The sequence below is a fragment of the Monodelphis domestica genome, chromosome 2 (genome assembly GCF_027887165.1).
Source record: "Monodelphis domestica isolate mMonDom1 chromosome 2, mMonDom1.pri, whole genome shotgun sequence".
Classification (NCBI taxonomy): domain Eukaryota; kingdom Metazoa; phylum Chordata; class Mammalia; order Didelphimorphia; family Didelphidae; genus Monodelphis; species Monodelphis domestica.
This window is the reverse complement of record NC_077228.1, coordinates 211,651,137-211,672,986: the sequence shown is the minus strand read 5'-3', so window position 1 is coordinate 211,672,986 and position 21,850 is coordinate 211,651,137. Positions and strand designations below refer to the sequence as shown.

General features: G+C 49.6%; 2 protein-coding genes and 1 long non-coding RNA gene across 8 annotated transcripts in view; 1 reads left to right on the top strand and 2 right to left on the bottom strand.

Moving 5' to 3' along the window:
* Window positions 1-2,064: 2,064 nt before the first annotated feature.
* Window positions 2,065-7,616, bottom strand: FOXJ1 (forkhead box J1). Of its 2 annotated transcripts, none has more exons than XM_016430636.2 (3): window positions 7,482-7,616; window positions 6,146-6,808; window positions 2,065-3,842 (listed from the first exon to the last, which is right to left on the bottom strand). In XM_016430636.2, exons 2-3 carry the CDS (start codon window positions 6,629-6,631, stop codon window positions 3,072-3,074), a joined length of 1,257 nt encoding a protein of 418 aa, XP_016286122.1. In that variant the 5' UTR covers window positions 6,632-6,808; window positions 7,482-7,616; the 3' UTR covers window positions 2,065-3,071. The 2 variants fall into 2 exon arrangements, with proteins under 2 accessions (XP_016286122.1, XP_001369080.1); XM_001369043.4 differs by having other exon boundaries at window positions 6,146-6,775.
* LOC103099591 (uncharacterized) lies at window positions 6,340-15,399 on the top strand. The gene is made up of 3 exons (XR_462187.3): window positions 6,340-6,423; window positions 7,084-7,191; window positions 15,065-15,399. It is a non-coding gene; the product is annotated as an uncharacterized LOC103099591 (long non-coding RNA).
* Window positions 8,778-21,850, bottom strand: part of RNF157 (ring finger protein 157) — a 161,121-nt gene continuing 148,048 nt past the window's right edge. For 3 of the 5 annotated variants that reach the window (XM_056817099.1, XM_016430634.2, XM_001369013.5), the window contains 4 exons: window positions 21,678-21,743; window positions 20,594-20,642; window positions 18,472-18,582; window positions 8,778-11,630 (listed from right to left, as the gene is read on the bottom strand). In XM_056817099.1, the coding sequence (XP_056673077.1) occupies window positions 11,509-11,630; window positions 18,472-18,582; window positions 20,594-20,642; window positions 21,678-21,743 (348 nt within the window). In that variant the 3' untranslated portion in view covers window positions 8,778-11,508. Of the gene's footprint in view, window positions 11,631-13,796; window positions 13,838-18,471; window positions 18,583-18,970; window positions 19,039-20,593; window positions 20,643-21,677; window positions 21,744-21,850 lie in introns of those variants that run through there. The other 2 variants (XM_007482598.3, XM_007482599.3) reach the window with 2 other exon arrangements.

The window sequence follows — 21,850 nt, the reverse complement described above, 5'->3', positions numbered from 1 at the left end:
CCCTCAGACCGTGGAAGGGGTCCATTACATCCCTCGACCTATTCCTTGAGGTGGACGGAGTGGACAGGGACAGGGGCCGGCTTCCGGGGTGATGAGGCCTGAGCCCGCTGGGAGCCCCCCTCCATGCCGGTTTGGAATGATTAGCCAGTGAGCTGCAGCAAGGGAGTGTGGTAGCTTGCCAAGCTGGTCTCCTGCCAGGGTGGAGTGCAGAGAAAGATCTGTTTGTGGGCGCAGGAAGGGGGGTGCGTGCACAAGGATCACTGTGTGCCTGGATGCCCCGGGGTATCAGTGTCAGGGCCCCGGCCTCCCTCGGACTCTCTCTGGTGCCTCTGCGTAGGGGGCCAGCACGTATCAGTGAGAAAGGGAATGGATGATGGGAAAGGTGGATGGGGCTCTCTTCCCTTGCCTCAGTTTCCTTGGAAGGATATTAAAGGAGGTGGGGGGGGGGTCAGCAGGTTCTGGCAATGACTTTTTTTTTAAACCTTGACCTTCCTTCTTAGAATCAACACTGTGTGCAATTGCTTGTGACCTCTGGGAGGGAGAAGGAAGACAACACGAATCACGTTACTCCGGAAAACCTATGTGCAAAATTGTAATTGGAATAAAATAAAGATAAAATAGAGAAGGGAAAAAAAGGGAATCAATACTGTGTATTGGTTCCTAAGCAGAAGACAGTAAGGGCTAGGAATTAAGTGACTTGCTCAGGGTCACACAGCTAGGATGTGTCTGAGGTCAAATTTGAACCCAGGACCTCCCTTCTCCAGGCCTGGCTCTCCATCCACTGAGCCACCCAGCTGCCCCCTAAACCCTTACTTTTTGTCTTAGAATAGATACTAGATATTGGTTCCAAGGCAGAAGAGGGGTAAGGGCTAGGCCACAGGGGTTAAGTGACTTGTCCAGGGTCACCTAGCTAGGAAGTGTCTGAGGCCACATTTGAACCTCTAGGCCTGGCTCTACCCACTGAGCCACCCAGCTGCTCCCTGGTGATGACTCTTGAGAGGGGGTCTCCTCTAGCATCCGTTGGGCTTCTCTGATACCTAAAACAGGGAGGGAGGCCCTGAGGGGTGAATGGAGAGGGGTGGGGGGAGGACCCAGAGTCTTGAGCTTTTCTCCAAAGGCTGGAGGAGGGGGACAAGAGGCAGGCCTAGCCCTGAAGGACCAAGCCCAGGGCCTGAATGACTCGGCTGGGCAAGCCCAGGCAGGCCGGCTCAGCGGGAGAGTGGGGGTTCTGGCTCTGACCTGGGCACACACCGAGCCTTTGTACACCAGTGGGAGGGGAGGGGAGGCGAGGCAGGGGAGCTCCTCTCTCCTCCTCCTTCCCGAGGGCCCTTTCTGGGCTGCCTTCTCTATGGGCTGCTCCCTGGGCACTGACAGGGGCCGCAGCGCCTGCCTGGGGCTCCAGGGAAGGGACTTTGGGCTCCCTTTATTTCCTGGAGCTGAGTTCATGGGTTCACTGGGCCTTGCAGCAGTTCTGCATAAATCCCTGAGCTCAGGTCCTGCAAAGAGGCTTAGGAGGAGGAGGAGGGGAAGCTCTCCATCCTTCAAACTCAGCCTTTCCCCCATAGGAAAAGATGTTCAGTTTTCAGTCATGTCGGACTCTTCAGGACCCCATTTGGGGTTTTCTTGGCAGAGATCCTGGAGTGTTTTGCCATTTCCTTCTCCAGCTCATTTTACAGATGGGAAAACTGAGGCAAATAGGGTGAAGTGTCTGAAGCAGGATTTGAACTCGGGTCTTTACCTTCTGTCTTAGAAACAATCCTAAGTATTGGCTAGATAATTGGGGTTCAGTGACTTGCCCAGGGTCACACAGCTAGGAAGGGTCTGAGGCCAGAGTTGAACCCAGGAAGACAATGAGCCTTGGTACCGCCTAGCTGCCCTCCGAAAAGGTGAATCTATGTGTGTGCCTGTGTGGAGGAGGTCCCCTGCTCCCCAAGGCCCTGGAAAAGGCCCCCCAGCCCCCATCGCAGGATTGTGGGTAGGAACAAGATGTGGGAAGCCACTTCTCCAACCAAACCCAGGCCCCCTCCCCGCCTTTACTACCCCTAAAGAAAGGAGAAGGCAATATGTGTTTTCAGTTCTTTTATTGTAAATAACTTTCCATGAAAAAGGTTAAATTGTCCCCATGGGTGGGTGTGGGGCTGCAGTCCGCTGGGACCCCAGGCTGGGACAGGGCCCCTGCAACAGCCCATCTTTGGGGAGCTGCAGGGACCCCAACCCTCCCCCACACCCAATTCCTATCCCCCAGCCCTCTGAGCTCCAGTTCCAGCGACTCCCTTGAGTCAGGGGGTCCCATCCCCAGTTAAATCAACCTACTCTCTCTTAGCTACAGCTACACTCACTACATTAGTCTGCTCCCCAGCCCTACAGCTCAGCTGCCCCCACCCCCCAGGAAGGGGCGCCTGCCTGGGAATCCCACAATGCCTCCTGGACCTAGGCTCGAGCCCGACAATCTGCACCCTCAGTCCTGCCTCAAGGGCTCGGGGCCCAACTAAAAGGAGGCCGCTTCTGGAGAGGAGATCTCCTGCCCCCTCGCCCCGGACCCCTTCCCTTCCTTCTGGCTCCAGTTTCCCGCCCCCTCTTTGCATACTAGCCTTCCTCCCGTCCTCCCGGTCCTGGGCCAGGTCCCCACCCCCCAGGGAGGCCTTGCTGGGCCAAGCCTCCTGGGATTTAATTTGCTTTCACCTAATTAGCATCTGTTGTACCTGGGAACTTTCCCTGGATAGAGACCTGGGGAAGAGAAAGAGACAGAGACAGAGATGCACACTGAGAAAGAGAGGAGACAGAACTGGGTCCTGGCAGACCTCAGGGCCTGCTTGCTGGAGGTAGCGGGGGAGGGAGGAGCCTGGGGGCTGCAACACTGTGTGGAAGGGGATTCCTCAGGTGGGCTGGGGTCCCAGGGGCAACCTCGCCCAGGGGCAGCATGAGCCTGAAAGGTGTCCCGTCCTCAGAAGACCTGTCTCAGCCCCTGCCCCGGAGCAGGCACGTCCTCGAGGCTCCTGTCTTGGGGGAGTTCTGGGCCCTGATTCTGAGGCTTATGTCCAGAGGTGTGGGGAGGGGGGGTCCCAGCCTTTTTACAAGAAGGCACCCACGCTGGCCCAGTCGTTTAGGTCGACAGCCAGGGTGGCATCGCCAGCCTCAAAGAGGGGCTCTGGGGGCAGGCAGCTCCCGTGGCTCTCATCCCAGGGATGTTGCAGGAAGGACGTGGCCAGGAAGGTCTCATCAAAGTCCAGTCCGTCCGTGGCTGGCTCAGTGGAGGGGCCCCAGGTGGCAGGGCAGTCGATGTGATGACCATGTACCGTCAGGTCGACGTTGCTGCGGGTGGCTGGGCTCAGGGGCGGGCTCAGATCCAAGGCCTCCAGGGCGCCCAGCTCCCCCCCCAGCGTGCCTGCATCAAAAATGGCCTCCCAGTCGAAGTCTCCCTTGAGAGGCTCCAGCTCCCCCTGCTCCTCCTGGCTCAGCAGAGTGGTGCTGGTGGGCCTCGGCGCCTTGGCCACTCGCTTGGGCAGGGGCTGCTTGCGCTTGTGCCCGGGCCGTACCTCACCCGCTCCCCAGCCCGTCTCACCGCCTGTGGCCTCCTCAAATTCTCTCAACAGCTGTTGGGCCTCGGGGTTTACAGCCAGGGGTGCGGCCCAGGTGCCCGTCTCGGGCTCTTGTGGGGTTTGGCGGGCAAAGGCCGGGTGGATGTGGACGGGGGGCAGCCGCCGCTTCTTGAAGGCGCCGCTCAGCAGCCGCTCCGCGTACTGGGGGTCGATGCGCCAGAAGCCACCCTTGCCTGGCTCATCCTTCTCCCGAGGCACTTTGATGAAGCACTTGTTCAGGGACAGGTTGTGGCGGATGGAATTCTGGGCAGAGAGAGAAGGGTCAAGGGTCAGCGGGGGAAGGCGAAAGGAGCCAGACCAGTTTGGGCACAGAAAAAGAAAGCTGGGTAACAAGTGCCTGCCTTCCTCTGGGCTACGGTCTCCTTAAGGCTGGAGATCTAGCTCCTGGGAGGACGGACGGAAGCCCTCTGGCCTGACTCACTGGCTCCCCGATCCCAGACCCCAGCTGTGGGACACTGGGAGCTGGGACATTGTCGGGGGCTTTTGTTTCCTGTTGCTGGGATATCTGCCTGCTCAGCCATCTGAGCTCCGAGCCACAGGGTGGCTCTGAGTGCCACCCGCCTCCAATCCCACTCCCTCCCTTCTCCTGGCGCTCCGGCCCTTGGCCAAAACCCTCAGCTCCCCCAGGGCCTGGACCTGCTGTCACCCTCGGCCTCCGACTGGCAGGGCCTGGCTGTTTATGGAGCTTGGAGGCTGGGAGAATGAGGACATAGCTGCCCAACAGTGTGTGTGTGACTGCGTGGGGAGGGGGACCCAGGAGCTTTCACTATTTGCTAAGCCTGAGGCTGCTCTTTAGCCTCCAGAGCCCCCTTCCTCCCACCCCACCAGTTGATCATTATCCAGCTAGAAACATAGCTCTCATTCCTGGTGCCTGGGCCTCTCCGTGCAATAGGGTGTGGGGGCTCTGTCTCACACACTCCCTGCCACCTCCTCCACTTTGCCAAAGCTTCGGTTCTTTAGATAGCAATTGCCTGGAAGTCAGGGTTCAAACTTTAGCCAAGTGTGAATGGCCTGGCTCTGCCCCCCCACTTCCCACCCAATGTACACCCCCATCCCTTCTCTCCTTACCTCTACCATCCACTCTCTCTCCCAGACACAGGAAGGAGTGTGAACATGGCTTTTGGGAAAAGGAGATTCAGAAGCCCTAATGGAGACTGCTGGGAAGAGAACCCCACTAACCTTTGCAGGGGGGAGCAGCGTAAGTGGGGAATAGGGAACCCAAGGCCCTGGTCCTTCAGCTTAGAGTCTGACATGGCCCCTGCTCTATCAGCCTTCCATTGGATCCCCCTCCCTAGAGCTCAGGTGCAGCCCCAAACCATGGTGTGGTACCTAGGGAAGCTAAACCCCCCATGCCTGCCTCGGTTGGAGGTGGAAAAGAGAACTTCAGAGGTGTCAGGGAAATCAGAAGTCATCTATTTCAACATGAGACACAAAGCTCCTCTATAACATCCTAGAAAAACAGTGGAAGTCTTCTAGTTTACATGTGAACATCTCCACTGACAGGGAACTCACTACTCTTTCAGCCAGCCCATTCCACTTTCCAACTGTGGGTGGTGAGCAGGGCTTCCCTGGCAAGGCTGTTTACATGGTGGCCTTGGCCCCTTGGCTGTGCTATGTCAAGTTCCAGAGCCTTGGAACAGTTAATAAGAGCCATAGAAAGATCCCCTGTGAGGAGCATCTGGCCCAGGTAATTGCCCCCCCAGGGAGAGAAGGAAGAGAGAAAGGGGAGGAGTTAAGTCAGGAAACTGGGGAGAGGCCTCTAGGGGGGTCCACAAGCTACAGGAAAGGCACACATTCACACAGCCAGGAAGGGTGCATACACACACACATCCCAGAAGGGAGTCAAAGTGGCTTGTCACATCCCACTGTTTCCTCTCTCCCCAGAACAAACACCCCCAAATTTCAGCTAGTCAATTTTGACATGGACCTTGAGGAAAGCAGTGGTAAAAAAAAAAAGTGTTGGTTAGGTATGGGGATTCTTAAGCCTCAGGGTTTAAGTTCTTGGAACCCTCAGTAACCCATGTGACCTTGAAGCAAGATTCTAGGGTCTTGGACAAAACTTCTGTCCATCCTTTGAAATAATTCCACCCCCCACCCCCCACTCTCCCAGGCTTGCCAAGTGACTCGGAGAAGCTAAACTATGGCAATGTTCACACTTCCAAATTCTCTAAAAAGTTTTGGAGTAAGTTTCTTCTGGTCCAATTTCCCTACCACTAAAATCGTTTGCCAGAAATCATATTGTCCCATTTCTGATCCAATTTCCACATCAGAATCTGGGCAACCCACTCTTCCAAACACTTGGAACCAAGATCCAAACCCAACTCAAATCTGTTGTTAGAAAGACCACACACTTCCCCTGTCCTAACTAGGAGGAAGAAAAATGCCTGGTGGCAACGCTTCTGCCCACTCTGGATTTGGGAAGAGGAGAGAGGGAGAGAGCAGAGTAGGATGAAGGATGGATGTTAACCACAAATGGGCTGGGATTACTTCTGGTACTTGGGGGGAGGGGGGAGGGGAATGGTCCTTGCCTATGTGTCCTCCCCTACCTGCCATGTGGGGTCAGCATGGCGGAAGTAGCAGAAGTTATCAGTGATCCACTTGTAGATGGCCGAAAGGGTGATCTTGGTTGCCTTGCTGGCCTGCATGGCCATGCAAATGAGTGTGGCGTAAGAGTAGGGTGGCTTCACGTGGGGGTTGGTGGCATAGTCCACGTCGTCGGGGGGTGGGGCCTGCAGCCCATTAGGAGCGCTTCGAGAAGTGCAAGAGGAGGTGGGCTTGCCTGGAGTGTGTGGCTGTCCCAGGCAGGCAGGATCTGCAGCCAGGGGTGAGCCGGGGGCTACTGACCCTGGCACCTGGTGGTAGCCATGGGGGTCAGTCCCCCCAGGGGGCAGGGAGGGGGCCTTGGCGTTGAGGATGGAGAATTCCTGCAGCCATTGCAGGCTAGTCAGGCTGTCATCCAGGCCACTGGGTTCCTCCAGACCGCCCTCCTCCATCGCCCCGGTTCCAGAGAGACGCAGCCAATTCTCTGCCATGTCTGGGGGGCCTCCCCGTGGGTGGGATCAACATCCAAGTGCCGAGTGCGGGGACGGTCCTCTGGCGTTCTCTGGTCCAGTGACCGCGTCTCTGCTTACAGGCTTTCCCGGGTGGCAGTGACGGTGCCTAGCTCCATTCCGAGGCTGCCTCCAGGAAACACGTCGGGCCAATCAAGCCTGGGGAGCGGGTGGGTGGAGGGGACAGAGCTAAGGCCGAACGCGCCCCTCACCCCAGGGGAGGCAGAAACCAAGCCGCGGGAGGCGTGGGGTTTTGCTAAATCGCCCTGCCAGGGTGGGACGCGGGCGGGAGGTGAGGAACAGGGAGGGAAAGGAGGTTTTCCCCTGCGTCTCGAGCTGGGATTGAGAAGGGGAGACACGTCGGGTCTAGGATGAATCCGTCCCCAACTTCAGAAAACCCACCCCATTTTTCTCGCTTTCTCTTTCCTACCCAGACTATGGACTAGAAACGTGCCAGAGTGGACTCCTAGCCCAAAATGTTCGGGGGCAAGAGGTCCGGACTCCCCGAGCTTTCCCGCTTTCTTAAAAGAAAGAGGCATCCAGTGGGTTTGCCCCCAAACCCCAGCAGAAATGGTAGAGAAGGGCGCAGGAAACCAGCTCGACAGGGAGGGAGGGTGGAAAATGAGAAGTCAAGACGGGAGAAGCCACAGGGACAGCTGGGGACTGAAGCAGAGGCAGGCGGGAAGACTTGGCCACCCAAACCCGTGGGGGCGTCGGCCCCTGGGACGAGGAAGCCCGCTCGGGACCGGCTGCCCCCTCCAGCCCCAGCCCCCCCGTCCTCCCTCCCGCCTTCTTCCCTTTTTATTTTTCCCTCCCCGCTCCCGCCCCTTACCTGGCTCAGAGCGCGGCCCCAGCCCGAGGAAGGTTCTGGAAGGAAAGGGAACCCCCACCCCGCCCCCCGCTCGTGGCCCCGCCAGCGCCCCTCGTCCCACCCCCCCCTCTCCCGACTGCGCTTCTCTGAGCACTGGCGGCCCTGGGACCGGCATTAAGTAGCTGCTCGGGAAGGCTTCTCTCGCTGCCATGGCGACGCCCCACCCCCATAAACAGCTTCTGCTGCGGTCATTGGCCAGCGCGTCTCCATGGAGACCGCGGGCACTTGCCACTCTCAACCCCACTAACTCGCTTCGAACTCCGTACTTCTCCATCCTCACCCCGCCCCCCCTCGCTCCCCGCATTCCCGCGCCCAGCTCTGTGGGCCCCGCGCTGAGAGCTGGAGACCCGCGCAGCTCCCAGCTCCCCGCCTGGATCCCCGGGAGGCGGCTTTACTATTTCGCCGGTTGCCCCCTCTCCCCACCCTGCTTGACTGGAGGTTGAAGAACTCAAAACTGCGTGAAGCTTCCTGGGATTGAGCTCCGGGCGCAGGCTCAGGGGGCCTCCTCTTCTAAGCTGTGCGGGGTCCCTTGGTCGGGCTTCTGCAGCCTTTGCTGCTCCTCTGGCACTCTCATTGCTCCGCCCCCCTTCCCGAGCCCCTGATCTCCAGGATCGTCCAAGATCGCTGGCAAGTCTCTCCCACTTTCCGATGCCACCACCCAGGAACCAAGCAAATGAGGGAACAGATCGGAGTGGGGAGCATGGCCCTTCCTTTGCCCTGGCCAGCCACATGGGGAATGCCAGTTTTCACCGAATACCACCATACCTTCTCTCCACACACTCCTATACCCAATATATTAGTGGGAAAGGGCCACAAGACACCAAACTCAGTGGAGGTCAGAAACTCCAAGGCACCTGAAGTGTCTTAACTTTTAGCAAACAGGAGTCTCCTTCCCCCCTCACCTCCATTCCTCTGGCCTCCCTCTAGTCACCAATGTTCCTGCTGTTTAATTATTGAAGGCCTCAGTGTGCTTAGAAGCTCTCCAGTTTGCCTTAGCAGAATCAAGGTTGGGGAGGGGAGTTCATCACACAGGCCTGTACAAGAACTGGGGTCATCTGGGGGGAGGGAAAGGGGAGCTGTTGCCCAGGAGGTTGGTGTGGAAGCTCTGGGAAAGGCATGTCAACTCCCACCAAGTATTCTCTCCCCCCTTCACCTTGACCTCTTACTCTTTCACATCTCCCACCTCCAGGGAACCTCTTTAGTAATTGTAGGACGTTTGGGGAAAAGCAGGACAAAATCTCTCACAAGCAGGCCAAGTTCTCAGTCACCAGCTGCCCCTTCCTCTTGTAAACAGTTTTATTCACTTTTGAGAACCATGCAGCAATCCAGAAACATTGCATTGTGGATGTGGCACCTGCAGCATAGCCATTCGTGCACCCTGAAGGTAGCAGGGGATGCACACATTGTCACTAACAGTAAACACACAAACACACACACACACAGAGTGTGCAGAGTCTCCAGAAAACATGCCACTGTTGCACCAGCCCCAGCATCCCATCGAAATAAGATACTTGCTTCATTATGAAAGTGCTCAGACATGCACTAGTTTAGGCTCAGGAGAGAGCTCCCAGCATGGTGTGGAATCCAGGTGGAAGAGCTGGGCTGGGGAACAGGAGGAGGAGGAGTAAGTCTTGGTGAGCAAATCAAAACCACCCTATCCCTGGAAAGAATAGGATGGGAACAGTGAGGTGTAGCAAGGGTGTGATTTGCAATTCTAGCTCATCTTATTCAGGTCATCCCCTTGGCTTGTGGCTCCCATCAGACCTCCCTTCTTTGCTCGATGGATCCATCCAGAAGATGGAGGTCTCCTTCCTCTGCTGGTGCTTCTTGACCTGCCTTTTTGACTCTCCTTCTTAGAAATATTGCAGCTTTATCCCTGATGTGCTTCTTCAGTCTGATAGGGTCCAAGTGGACCTTGGTTGGTATTGTTGTTTGGGGGCGGGGTGGTCATTCCAAAGCCAGGCCATGGGTTTTGTTGTCAGACAGGTCCTCCTGAACCAGATAACTACCTGCCAAGTATCTAAATAGTGGAGGAGGAAAAAGGCAGGAGAGGGGGAGGGAAGAGAGGTGCTATCTAAGGAAGTAGGGGCTATGGGGCTGTTTCTACCACATTTACATCTCTGCCTGTGGGGGTGGAGAGGCAGTTCAGAAACAAGGAAAGGATCACTACTGCTCCCCTCTAGGGACATGGCCTCAAGTCTCTTGCTGGCTACCTTGAGGCAGAGGGTGAGCTGCAGGTTCTGACACTCCAGCATCAAAGGACACAAGGAATCAGCAAAGGGAATGAGACTATTTATTTTGGTTTAAGGTGCCTGGCTGGCTTAGCTACTGTTTAACTGTTGTTTCCATTCAGTCCTCTCCTCCCCCCAAGCATCCTGTTTAACACTACCCAGTGACTGCTAGAGGTAGATCTGCATGCTGACTGATGTAACCACCCAGATCTTACAGGCCCGAGAAAGGGGATTATTGCTTAACTAGGCTTGTTTTCATTTTTGCTTTAGGAAGGAGTGTGATTGTTGGACAGGTAAGGGACCAACAAACCAGCCAATCCACTTCTGCAGGGGCCTTTAGGGAGATATTTATGAGAATTACTTATTCAAAACACTGCCTTAGTTTGAGTTGTCAAGCCTTAACCAGTACTCCTGGAGGAAAAAAACAAAACAAAACAAAACTGGTTTGCATCTACACCTGGACAAGCTTCTAACATCTCAAGGAATGTACAGTTTAGCCCATTAGGTTCTAAACAGGCCTCTCCTAGGGCAGGAAGTCATGGGGAAAGGTAGGGGATAGCTGATGCTCTTCTCAAGGTTCCAGGTCTTTTGAGCATGGGCTTGCAAAGGCTTTCTAGCAAAGGATTACAAGAGCTCCCCAAATGGAAACCACACCCCAGAAGCTTCACTGGTCTACCTTTCCTGGGAACTTTCCCCTTACCCCAAAAGCCTATGATCTCCCCTCCTTCAATAACCCTAGCAGGGAGATAGGAATGATACCTGAATTGGAGGCTAATCTTTGGGCTCAGGATCTTATTGTATGTACTTAGGTTCTGAAGCACCTAATTTGACCTGATCTCAATCTGTAACAGAGCTGCTCCTCCACAGTTCCTCTTAGTATCAGCAAATCATTGAGGTTGAGCAGGAAGGAATATAAGGGGAAGCCCTGGAGGTGGAGGAGGCCTGCTCTCTCCCTTTATAGAGTCTAGTTAGTTCACTGATGCCACATGCCTCCCTTTCCAACCTCTGCAGTCTTTTGGGGCTCTACTTCTGACCCTCGTGGGTCACCGATGTGAGAAACACCGGTACCTATTCCTCACATCTGGAAGGAGAAAGGCAGAGCTTCATCCATGCATATTGTCCAGGGCACAAACAGTTGAAGAGGGAGTGGGCCTGTCTGTAGGGCAGCACATGAGGCAAAAGCCAGACTTCTACGATAGGAAAGATTCAAACATCCCACTGGATGCCACCTTTCAGAATGGATGGAAGCACTGCTTTAAGATTGTTTAATACAGAGTGCCTGCTTTGCTCTGCCATGGATGAAGGCTAACCCAAAAGAAGAGTTTGCCAAGGTAGTTTAATTGTGCTGGAGGCTGGATAACACAACGTGGGGAAAGGAGAGTGAAGCAGCCAGGTTTCTTAGCCTTCCTGCTATAACCTTAGGGAGAAAAAAGGAGACCAGACAGCAAGCATAAAGGCCGCCATTCCACCTGAGAGGGGAGATGGGTAGAAGTCTGTGAAAAGGCAACGATGGACTCCAGTTCATCAACATGACTTGAGCTCCAGGTCGAAGGACTTCCAATCTGTTCCAGGTGAAATCCAGGGAGGAAGAGAGGCTGGGTGGAGGTACAGAATGCCCTTGATATCCAGTTTTACACACAAATATAAAAAATTCAGCACAGGTCTCAGTGGGAATACCCAGGAGGTCAGCAGTCCAGTGGGGGCACATTGGAATGTGAGGATGGAAAAAAGAGCCCTGTGACAGGGGCTTGGACTCTTCAGACAGCCATGGAGCCCTTTACACAAGGCTCGTTCTCAGGGTCCTCTAGGCTGCTTGATGACAAGTGCCAGCACTGGCTGTTCCTGCAACTGATAGCATTGTTGTCCACCTGCCAGGTGCCTGGGGAAGAGAAAAGGAAGGTTATTGGAGCTGAGTCTTTGGCTAGGTCCAGAGGGCTTCTCCAACATGGGTGGCAGCACAGGAGTGTGGCACTGAGGGGAGGGGGTGAAAGCAGGTATTACCTGAACCTCCAGTGACTGGAACAGTGGAGGTGTACCCCTTCCAATTAACTAGCCAACAGTGATGGGGAGAGAGTCAGGGAAAATCGGGGGTAAGAAGACAGGTGTAGGGCTTGCCCCTTGTGGGAATGGTCCCTGCTATTTTCACTGAGGAATAAGCTGGCAGGGATACAGAAAAACCTATAGGCTTGATACACATAACCCCAGATCCCCTGTAATAACAATAACATGATTTCTGAAAGATGTCTACTTCTTGTGGGCCAGGGGGATGAGACTCTGGGAGCTGAGATTTACTTTCAAGGCAGGAAGGATGAGAGGAGAGTGAGACATGTATGTTAATTTGGGCCTGAGGTGCTACTGTTTGCAAAGAGGACACAGGTGGGGGAGGAAGTGATAAGTAGCAATGGAGGGTGTCAGAGACAGGATGGTGTCAGCAAGTTCTTGCAGGAAGATAGCTTAATAGCTTCCAGGGCTCCTACTGACATGGCTTCGCTTCACACCATGCTGAGAGCAGAGCAGGGCCTGCTGTTCACCGCATGGTGTGCTCCGCAGCTCTCCCCTGAAGCAGCTCTGGGCACCCCGGCCCACCAAACCTAGCTGAGTCTAAAGAGAGGGACGCTGGTTTAGGGCTTAGTGTGAATGCAGAAAGCCTGACAGGGAAAGAACACTAGGTTTAGGAAGATGCCCTAGGTTTAAAGTCTGGCTCTGACATTAGCAGTAGGAGCAAAGGCAAAGTCCTTAATCCCTCTGGGCCTCTGGGACTTTGTTTGCACGGAACAGGATTTCACTCTTCTCAAAGAGGGAACTCCCTCTACCAATGCAAACCCACATCTGCTTTCAACCCCCACCCCCATCTTTTTATGGAGTTGGAGGCAAGAGGGCAGGAGCCAAGGCATAGAAAGGTTGTGACTGGTTTGGGATCACAGAGACAGAATGTGCCAAAGGCAGAGCTTCATCAGTTTTTCTGACTCTAGGGCCAGGTCTTTAGCTATCATGCCAGGATGCTTTTCCTTCTTGCTTCTCTCCTCCCCACCATAATGTTTCATCTATGTTGTATATTTAGCATGTATATAATTATATGTTATTGCCCCCATTAGAATTTAAGCTCCTTGAAGGCAGGGGCTTTCCCCCCTTTGTATCTCTTAACACAGTTATCTGACACATAATAAGTACTAAAGAAAGGCTTATTATTGGCCGGCTGAATCTGCCTCAATTTACTTATCTGTAAAAGGAGAGGTAAGGAAAATATCTATGTCACAGGGTTGTGAAGATAAAATAAGATTACTTTTGTGAAAAGGCTTTGAAAATATCAACTACTGTCCCTGGAGCTGAAGTCTAAAAAGGGCCTGCTAGGTCTGACTTTTGGGGATGATGACAAAAAAAATTCAGGTAAACTCTAAAAGGGGAAGTTTTCCTAGCCAGAGAAAATCAAGTCTGAGCTATAGCCCTTTTGGAGCAGCTGTGATCCACTTGAATCCAAGAGGAAAATGATTTTGTTCATTTCCTACAAAAGCAGTGTAACATAATGGACACTGAATTGGCCTCAGAGCCCAGAAAGTCCAAATTCAAATCTTGCCTCTGATCCACAATGGCTTTGTGATCCTGGGCAAAGTCACAACTTTTCAGGTCTCTAGGCAATGCTCCAAGAAATGAAGTTTCAGAAGAGCTGGCCTTATAGAGTTTCTTCATCCAGGAGTTCCCTAGATCAATGAAATCACATATCTTGTCCCATTTCCTACAAAATTCCCTGGATCCTTGTTGATTCCAAAGCATTTGATGGCTTAGGCTGGTGGATCCCATGGGAAGAGCAGTAGGAAGCAAAGGAAATCCTTAAGTACTCTTCACAGCTGGATTTGGGGATCTTTGTTCCTTGGGGGACTAAAGCCAAGGGAATCAAGGATGTGTCTGTCTGTGGGTACGGGTGTGTCCCTAGCTAGGTGGCTAGACAAGAACAGGACCATACTGCCTTTTGAGAAACTTAGACGCCCAACAATGAGTTAGTTATTAGTTATGCTTGTTCAGATATATGACTTGGTGGATTTCATACCTATTCCTCAATGTTTATGGGGCAGGATTCCGGAACCTCGGCTGTTCAGTAGGAAAGACCAAAAGCAAATGGTAAACAAGAGAGAAGACACACAAGCATGCACAAAATAAAAATACCAGCAGTAACACCACCACCATACCATGAGAGCTTGGGCTCAAAGGCTATCCAGCAAGAGACCACCTAGTTGTGATTGAACAACTTCATGAGCCTTAGTGACAAATTTCACCTTTTGAAAAACCATACCTGTGGTTTTCCTGGGGAAGGGAGAATGGAAGGGGGGAAAATAAGATTTTTTTTTGTAGTGGTATTAAAGCATTGGGGTTGAAGATTATGATGTCTCTTTTCCCCAGTCCTTATAATACCATACTATAATGAGAAAGACTTATTGGGACCAGTGAAGTACCTAGATTCCTGAAAAGATTTCTGCAGAGCCCACCATTAATTTCTCCACTGGCTTTTTCCTTAAACTTATTTAGATGGAGAGATACCTAAAGAAATTAAATCTGGAAGGTGGCTAGAACTTCCTTAAAGGGAGTGGCCTGTTTTATCTGTCTGACATATTCTTTAGTCCCCCATAGATTAGGAAGCTCAATAGTATAAAGTGCCCATGGGGGGAAAAGGTAACCAAGGCCACTTACCATCCAATTTTTGTTTTCTGAATTAGAAGTAGGAGGACAAAGTGACCTCTAGGGGTGGACTTGGGGAGCACATTTAAGGAAGTAAACTCAATAGGTTCCTTTTACACACGTACACACTCTTCACTCTCTCAAAATGTGGCCTCTACAAATCTACCAATTTAATTAAGTATATGTGGATGTAGGGCTTGAACTCCAGAACATACATGATTCTTTTTGTATAATTTCTCCCCAAAGAAAAACAAAACATCAAAGATTTCCTTTTGATATCCATGAGATAGAAAAACTGATATGATTGCTGTCTCCAGTGATGGAAAGCCCAAGAAGTGGCTGGCACCCAGTAAGCATTTACTAAATGCTTGTTTATTGATTAAAAAGGGTTTATTTAAATTCTTTTTTGCTGTTATCCGAGAACTATGGCACAATACTTTTTATTGAAAATAGGTTTGCATTTCCACAAACAGACTCAAATTTGCCTCTATAAAGACACTGCCTTGAAGTCTAGATAGTCAGCTGTCACCTGACCTCTAACCTGCTGTCTATTTAATTATCTATCAAATCCCTCAGCACTACATCTAGCTAGTATAATCTTACTGTCCTAATCCTTTTACCATTCATGCCTTTTCCATTTAGATTTTTGCCCAGGGACTACTTTCAGACAACACTTCAGAACATAGTGCCCAAAGCCCTGAAGGACCACTCTCAGTGAGGAAGCCAGCATCCAAGAGTGAGGTTAACTGGCTTCTGCCAAGAGTGGGCTTGCAATGGATGAAGACTACTGAAAAGCTATCTAAGAAATTACAGAAGAGGTGACTCATATTGGAACAAGGACACATTTTTTTCATGAGTTCATCTCTACCTAGTACAAAGTGTCAAACTCATAGCCCCCTCAAAATTCCCCATGCCACAAACTGAACCAGATGAAAATGTAACAAGGAAATAGTTAAAATAAATAAATTACAACATAACATTAATTGTTTTTTTCCAAGTTAATATGTGGCCCACAGGGATTCCTTTCTATTTGAATTTGACACCACTGACCTAGAGTACCTTTGCTTGGGAAAGGGTGATTGGTCAGAGCATTTCGGGCTCTGTCAGAAGGTCTTACTCTTCTATCTGCCCTTCATGAAAAAAGTAACATCTGCTTTAAGGTAGGGGAATGGACTTAGACGACAATGGAATATCCAGGGAGCAGGTGTTGCTCTGATGGAGGGGATGCCCTGTCTGTCATTGGGCTTGCAAGAGCCAAGCCATCACACATCTGTATGTCCCAGCCATAAGAAGGAGGTCTTATCTTATAGCTGGTCATTAGTAGGTTCAATTTATTCCACACTGATTCCCCCTAAGGGTAGCTTCTCCAGTCATCAATCCAGCCAACAAGGCATACACAGCAATCCAGACATGGGCCTGGCACTTCTGGGCAGAATAACTGGAGAAGGGCTGGTCCTCCTCTCCTCCACTTCTCCCATAATGGTTTGGGGGAGGGGTCTTTCTTTGGTTGGGACCCAACAGTACTGGGATCCAAGTACAGAGCAGGTAATCTTTTAAGCCATCTAGTCCAACCCCTTCCTACTGGTTGACTTTATATGATTTGACTTTATGTCCTTGAACTATGAAACTAGTTTAATCCTAAAGTGTATCTTCTGGTTATAGCCCTCATCAGAAGGGGCTTTGGGAACAAAAGGCTTCTTTCTGAGAAGCTTTGTGTCTGACCACCTCCACTAATCCCACAAGTGGAATAAATGTCGACAAGTGCAGGTTGGCTGGGAAAGGGTTGGGAGGTGAGGAGGAAGCCCTGGGAAAAGCTCAATTTGCACCAGAGTTGTTGGCTAAGAAACTCTCTTTCAAAAATGGAAAGTTAAATCACATCCCTTAAAGGGAAGCAGGGAACTCCAGCTTGACACTGATACCCATCAAGTATGGAGTTGCCAAAGACCTCAGTGGAAAGCCAGGCAGGGTGGTCAGTGCTTGCTTTACAAACTGACTGACCAAAAACTGCGATAGAGAACAAGCTTCTCTATCGTATGGAATTTTCAGAAACGGATTCTTTTTTTTCTATTAAATTTCTTTTTTTTTTTGGATTAATAATAGTAGAGTTATCTGACCCCAGATTTTTTTCTTGGGGGTAGAGAGAGATGGCCTCAAATGCAATCAAATATTAAAGCCCCTTGTATAGCTTTGTATAGTAAGGGAGCACCAACAAATGCATATCCAGCAACCCTGGTGTAAGGGACTGAGCATAGCCAAAAAGGACAGTGTTGGCACAGAGTGAACATGAACTTCATACCGACTGAATCCAGGTAAAATAAATGAATTTTAAAATTTAAAAAAAAAACAAACAAACCAGACAGACAGATCAGAACTTGGCAAAAAGACACAAAAACAAATGGACAGACAGAAGCAAGTTAATAAGTGGAAAGGCAGGAGGTGTATCTTGGGCCCCTCGAAGCACCAATTCCAAATTAATTGAGGGATCGGCCACTTAATTCAATGTTCCTCCACAATGTCTTTCTTTCAGCAGATGCTTCCCAAGTCTAGTGCAGGAAAAGCAGATGAAGTGACATCTCAACTGGCCTCGCTGTACATTAAGAAGCCTTTGTGGACTAAATGGATTAAACTCAACAGGAAATGACTTAAAAGCTTTTCTGAAAGCCTGGTGAATGTTTCTGCTGGGAGATCTTTTCTCCTCTGTATTCATGGCTGCCTGGGACTTTTAAACCATTTTTTTCTCCAGGGTTTTGAGGGAGAGGGGCATGCCATCAGAGATGTTCCCTTTTCTATTATTCCAGTTGCTTCATATAATAAGTGAAGCACTGGGGCCATGAGGATGTCCAAGTGGCTTAGGGAGATAAGTATATTCTAGGGCTCTGTGGCTTGAAAAAAATCTATAGCCTAGCAGGAGATCTCATAGGTCACAAACAACAGTGCAATGGAAGGGGCAACTACTGGGTAACGGCCAACAGGTGAGAGCACACAGACCATCTAGGGAGGGGAAGTACTGGTCAAGACTACTTGGGCAATCCCTAGCTCTGAGAAAATGGTTCAAAGAACATTTAAATGGCTTTGCAGGGTAGGCAGAGGTCTAGGCTGAAAATATGATTTAGGAGGCTCCTATCTAAAGGGTTATTTTATTTTTGGTTAATTATCTCCAGAAGGAAGGTACAACAAATTGACCAGATTTCTGGGATTCCAAGTTAGGGTCACAGGGGATTCAGCCAACCTTTGTTGCAAAGGCTATAAAGTCAGAGTCCAGCAGGATTTAAGAGAGAAGCACTCTAACTTTCCCTTCTCATTCCTCTATGATTCAACCAGCAGGTAACAATGAAGCTGATAGCTCAGAGTTTGCTGCATTGTAAAGCGAATCATGAATTTGTTTTTAAACCATTACCGTCTATATTAGAATTGATATTAAGTGTCCATTCCAAGCCAGAAGAGTGGTAAGGGCTGAACAATTGGGGTTAAGTGACTTGCCCAGGGTCACACAGCTAGGAAATGTCTGAGTCCATATTTGAACCTAGGACCTCCCATCTCCAGGCCTGGCTCTCTCCTCACTAAGCTACCTAACTGCCCTGAATCACTGATTTTAAAAGTACTTTTATAAGTACTTTTCATATTTCCGTTTTAAAGATCTACAGGTTGATTTTTTAAAGGGCCTGGTTTGGCTTTTAGGGACCCAGCTAAGATGAGTCAATGCTTCAAGTTTCTTGATACTGCTGGATTAAAATCCTATGAGTCTCTGACAGAGTACTTATGAAATCCTAAAAGAAGGGGCCACATTATTTTAAGGTACAGAGAAATTCTATCTTCTACCCTAGGGATGGGTACCTTTCACTTAAAAGAGAGGTTGCTCTTTGTTAAAGGTTGAAGGCCTCTCCTGGGCCTTGCCCTGCCTTGCCTGTTCCCTGCATCTTAGGGCACACCCCATGCCTTCTTTTCCAGGAAACTGCAGGATAGGAAATGGCAGTGTAAAGGGGTGAGAGCAGGGGTGGAGAGCAGGGGGGTTTTCCTCCCAAGTTCATGTTCAGCAGACTGCCACTCACCGGGTAAGCAGACCTCAGAGCACAGCTTATTGTCGAGTGTTTTCACGACTGCGATGTCAATGTCATTGTTATTGTCACACTCCATACCTAGGAATGCGCAAGTCCTCTGGCCTGTAATGGAGTTAATGCAGTTAGAGAGGCGCTTTGATTTTCTTTGCTTTACTGTCTTTTAAAATGAAAATCTTAAAGATGGAGACAAAAAAAATCAAATTATATATTAAAAAAAGACAATAATAACTAAGTGGGTAAAGAGTGGACAATAAAGGAGTCACATTGTGTAGGGGTGTGAGTGTCTCTGTTCTCAAAGCTATCCTGCCCTGTCTTCCCGACCGGCTGCTTCTCACTTCTTGTTCCATAACTTTTCAGATCACTGAGGAGGAGGGCAAAGGAATACACAAGGATTTTGAAGAGAACAACTAGAAAGTGCAGTAAATATGCAGGTAAAAGGCAGACAAGAGAGTAGCTGGGAAAAGCTAAAGAAAGCAACTGGGAAAGTTACCCCCTGCTCATGCTTGTGTCTGTCTCTGGTCCGTGTCAGGTGCGTTTATGACCATGGGGGAGTGGGTTCTGCAAAATGAGTAAATAATAAAAGCAAAAATTAAAGATTCCAGGTTCCATTATTTTGCATGTCAAATCCAAAGTGCCACATTAACAAAATTAAGATGAATAGTTTGTTTTGTCGTTTGGAATGTCTTTTAAATGACTGACCAGAAACCTACAGACATGTAAGGGGGCAAGGGGAGTTACAGAAGTCATTCTTTAAAGCCCTCCTCTATTCCTTGGTGAAAAGGAAAAAGGAAATCATGAGTTTGCCAAATGGCCTACAGGACATCAGGAAGAAACATAACCCTGCACTTTAAAGGAACAACCAGAAGTCTGGCAACCTGCATTTTAGAAAAAAATAAGATAAATTCACTAAAAGCTACGATTTTAAGCAAGTCTGTTTTTATTTTGGAATGAGCAAGCAATCACTTGGGTGGCCTGTGATCCTACCAACATGGTTTGAGTTCATGGTTTGCCTCTGGCTGGTGTGCAAGGGGTGATAGGAGGCACAGCTTTAAGCAGTGGTCACTAGTCTGCCTGGGAGGCTCTTGGGCTGGGCTGGCTGTGTGCATGCACACCCTGTGAAATTTTCCAAGCAGTGGCCAGCACTCAAGCAAAAGCAACCAGGAGGACGGCTGAGAGGTCTACAGCCAGGTTGGGGGTGGAGGCTGGCTTAGGCCTGGCACGTGCTTTGATCTATCCCCTTTGACATGACAAATTTCATGGAGAGAATAGATTCTCAACCCCGGGACACTTGGCGTCGATTTTTGCCCTAGATCCTTCCTGTCTGGATCATCCTTTTACTAAATGCTGAGCTAATTTTCAGTGAGGAGAGGGAAGGGAGGAGGGAAGAATACCCTTTCCATTTTAAGAAGAGACCATTAACGTCTCAGATGTTGTCAATGAATGGACACTGGAACGACTTGCCTAGATGGTACCTTTAAGGAAAATTCATGCCTCTACTTTCTCAACAATTTTCTTACTACATTAGCTACGATTCCTCAAGGTCTTTCTTTTGGGGGAAGGAGAGCAATCTTCTGAATGAAAGGGAATCAAATTAAGGTCCTTTCCCTGAAGTAAAGAAATTACTGTAAGGCACTGTTGCTGCTTCTACCATAGAAGGGCAGTCTGAATGGTCCTGTGTCACTTGGCTGAAGAGCCACTCAGGGAGAAAGAAAGTGAGCAGGCAACTGTCCAGGATCCTCTGAAGGTCACACCACCATATGAAAACATAATCTGACTTAAGGAGAGTCCTTACCCTAACACCCCAGCACTTATTAGCACAGTGCCTAGCACATATAGGAATGAAATAAATCTTTCCATCTTTCCTTTCTCTTCCCCTTACCTTCCTTTCTACCTTTCCTTCCTCCCCTTTTTCCTCCCAGAAAGTCAGGAAGATACACTAGGATCCTCCTGTTACCCTGCTGACTTTCATACATTGCAGACAAGATAACTTTCTCTTTATCAGTCATACAACTAAATAATGCCACCAAGTCAAATGATCCTCTTTTCTTTGCCTTGACATCACCACCTTAGAAAGAAAATGAAAATAAAAGCAGGCAAAAGGCCAGTCCGTTACCATCTTCCCGTGTAGGAGATCCATCTTCTTCTTCCAATACATCGTTCCCCTAGAACACAGCAGGGAGGCTATGAATATTGAAAGAACAAGGCAGGACATCCCAGACCAATATAAACTCCTACAAAACCTGCCCTTATCATAAAGAAGATACAAGTAGAAAAAAACCCAAGTAGCTCCCACATTACGGGCGTGTCTGGGTTGTGATATACACTTAGTCTCCAATTCCACGCTCAATATTTATTTATTACCATATAGAAGCTGATCTAAACATCGTTTTCTGTTCTCACTAGATAGAATCTCTAAATGTCCAATCATCTACTAACCCTTGTAGAAGAATCAATAACAACAGACTCCCTTCCATTTTATATATCTGTTTCTTGTAGCCTCTTGACAGTGGGCATATTCTTCAGGAATTTTTCTCACTCTGCTCAAGGCTCCTCCTGCACCTCCTTTCTGGCTTTGTACCCCATCATGTCCCATTCTCCCTGTTGTGTTGACTGGGGGAAGATTCTGCTTAGTGAGGTGCAGTTCATCTATAGGGGTCTGGGTCTGATCAATTTTACACTGATTTGTCCCTATGGAGAGGGTTTTTTTTTGAGTTGGGGGGAATGCCCTTGATTAGTTTTTTGCTTCTTTGGATTAAAATCACAAGAGAGAGCACTAAATGAGACATAAGACCAATGGCAAGTCAATACAAATCTCTGGCTCAGGAATCCGGAAGTTTTATATTCTACCTAGACCTGGCTCAATGGAAAGGTATATAGTGATCCTTCCTATGTAATGAGTAATCAACTAATGTGATCAAAACTTGGGATTCTGCAACAAAGTCTCCTCTTTGGAATCTCCATCCAAAATATTATGCCAACAAACAGTTGTAGGAGGGTCCAAAAATGAGCAATTTCCTGAATAATATCCTCACCACATCTTGCCTCTATACTGAGTCTGAATGTAGCAGTGTTGCCTTGCAGTAGTAGCTCCCCACACTGGACTGATGTCTATCCTTAAAGTCTCGAGATTATTGGTTTTTCAGCTCAAGCATCTTTACCAACTACAGGAAAGGGGGCACTGCTGTTTAGCCTGTTACCTCTGCATCCTGCTCTTCTGCTGGGACCCCAACAAAATCAGCATCTGGAGACTCAATGGGCATCAACTGCAAAATGACAAAAACAGGTAAGTGACAAGTTCACTAACCTCAATTTGCTCTGTTCCTAGGACTGTGGAAGACTCAAGATCCAAGTGTGCTTTAGTTACAAAGTA

What these genes read in the sequence shown, in the direction of transcription:
- FOXJ1 (XM_016430636.2), bottom strand. Translation starts at nt 6,631, where the DNA reads ATGGCAGAGAATTGGCTGCGTCTCTCTGGAACCGGGGCGATGGAGGAG. An exon ending in ATGCTGACCCCACATGGCAG is followed by an intron (nt 3,843 to 6,145) that starts GTAGGGGAGGAC and finishes CTCTCTGCCCAG; the next exon opens with AATTCCATCCGCCACAACCT.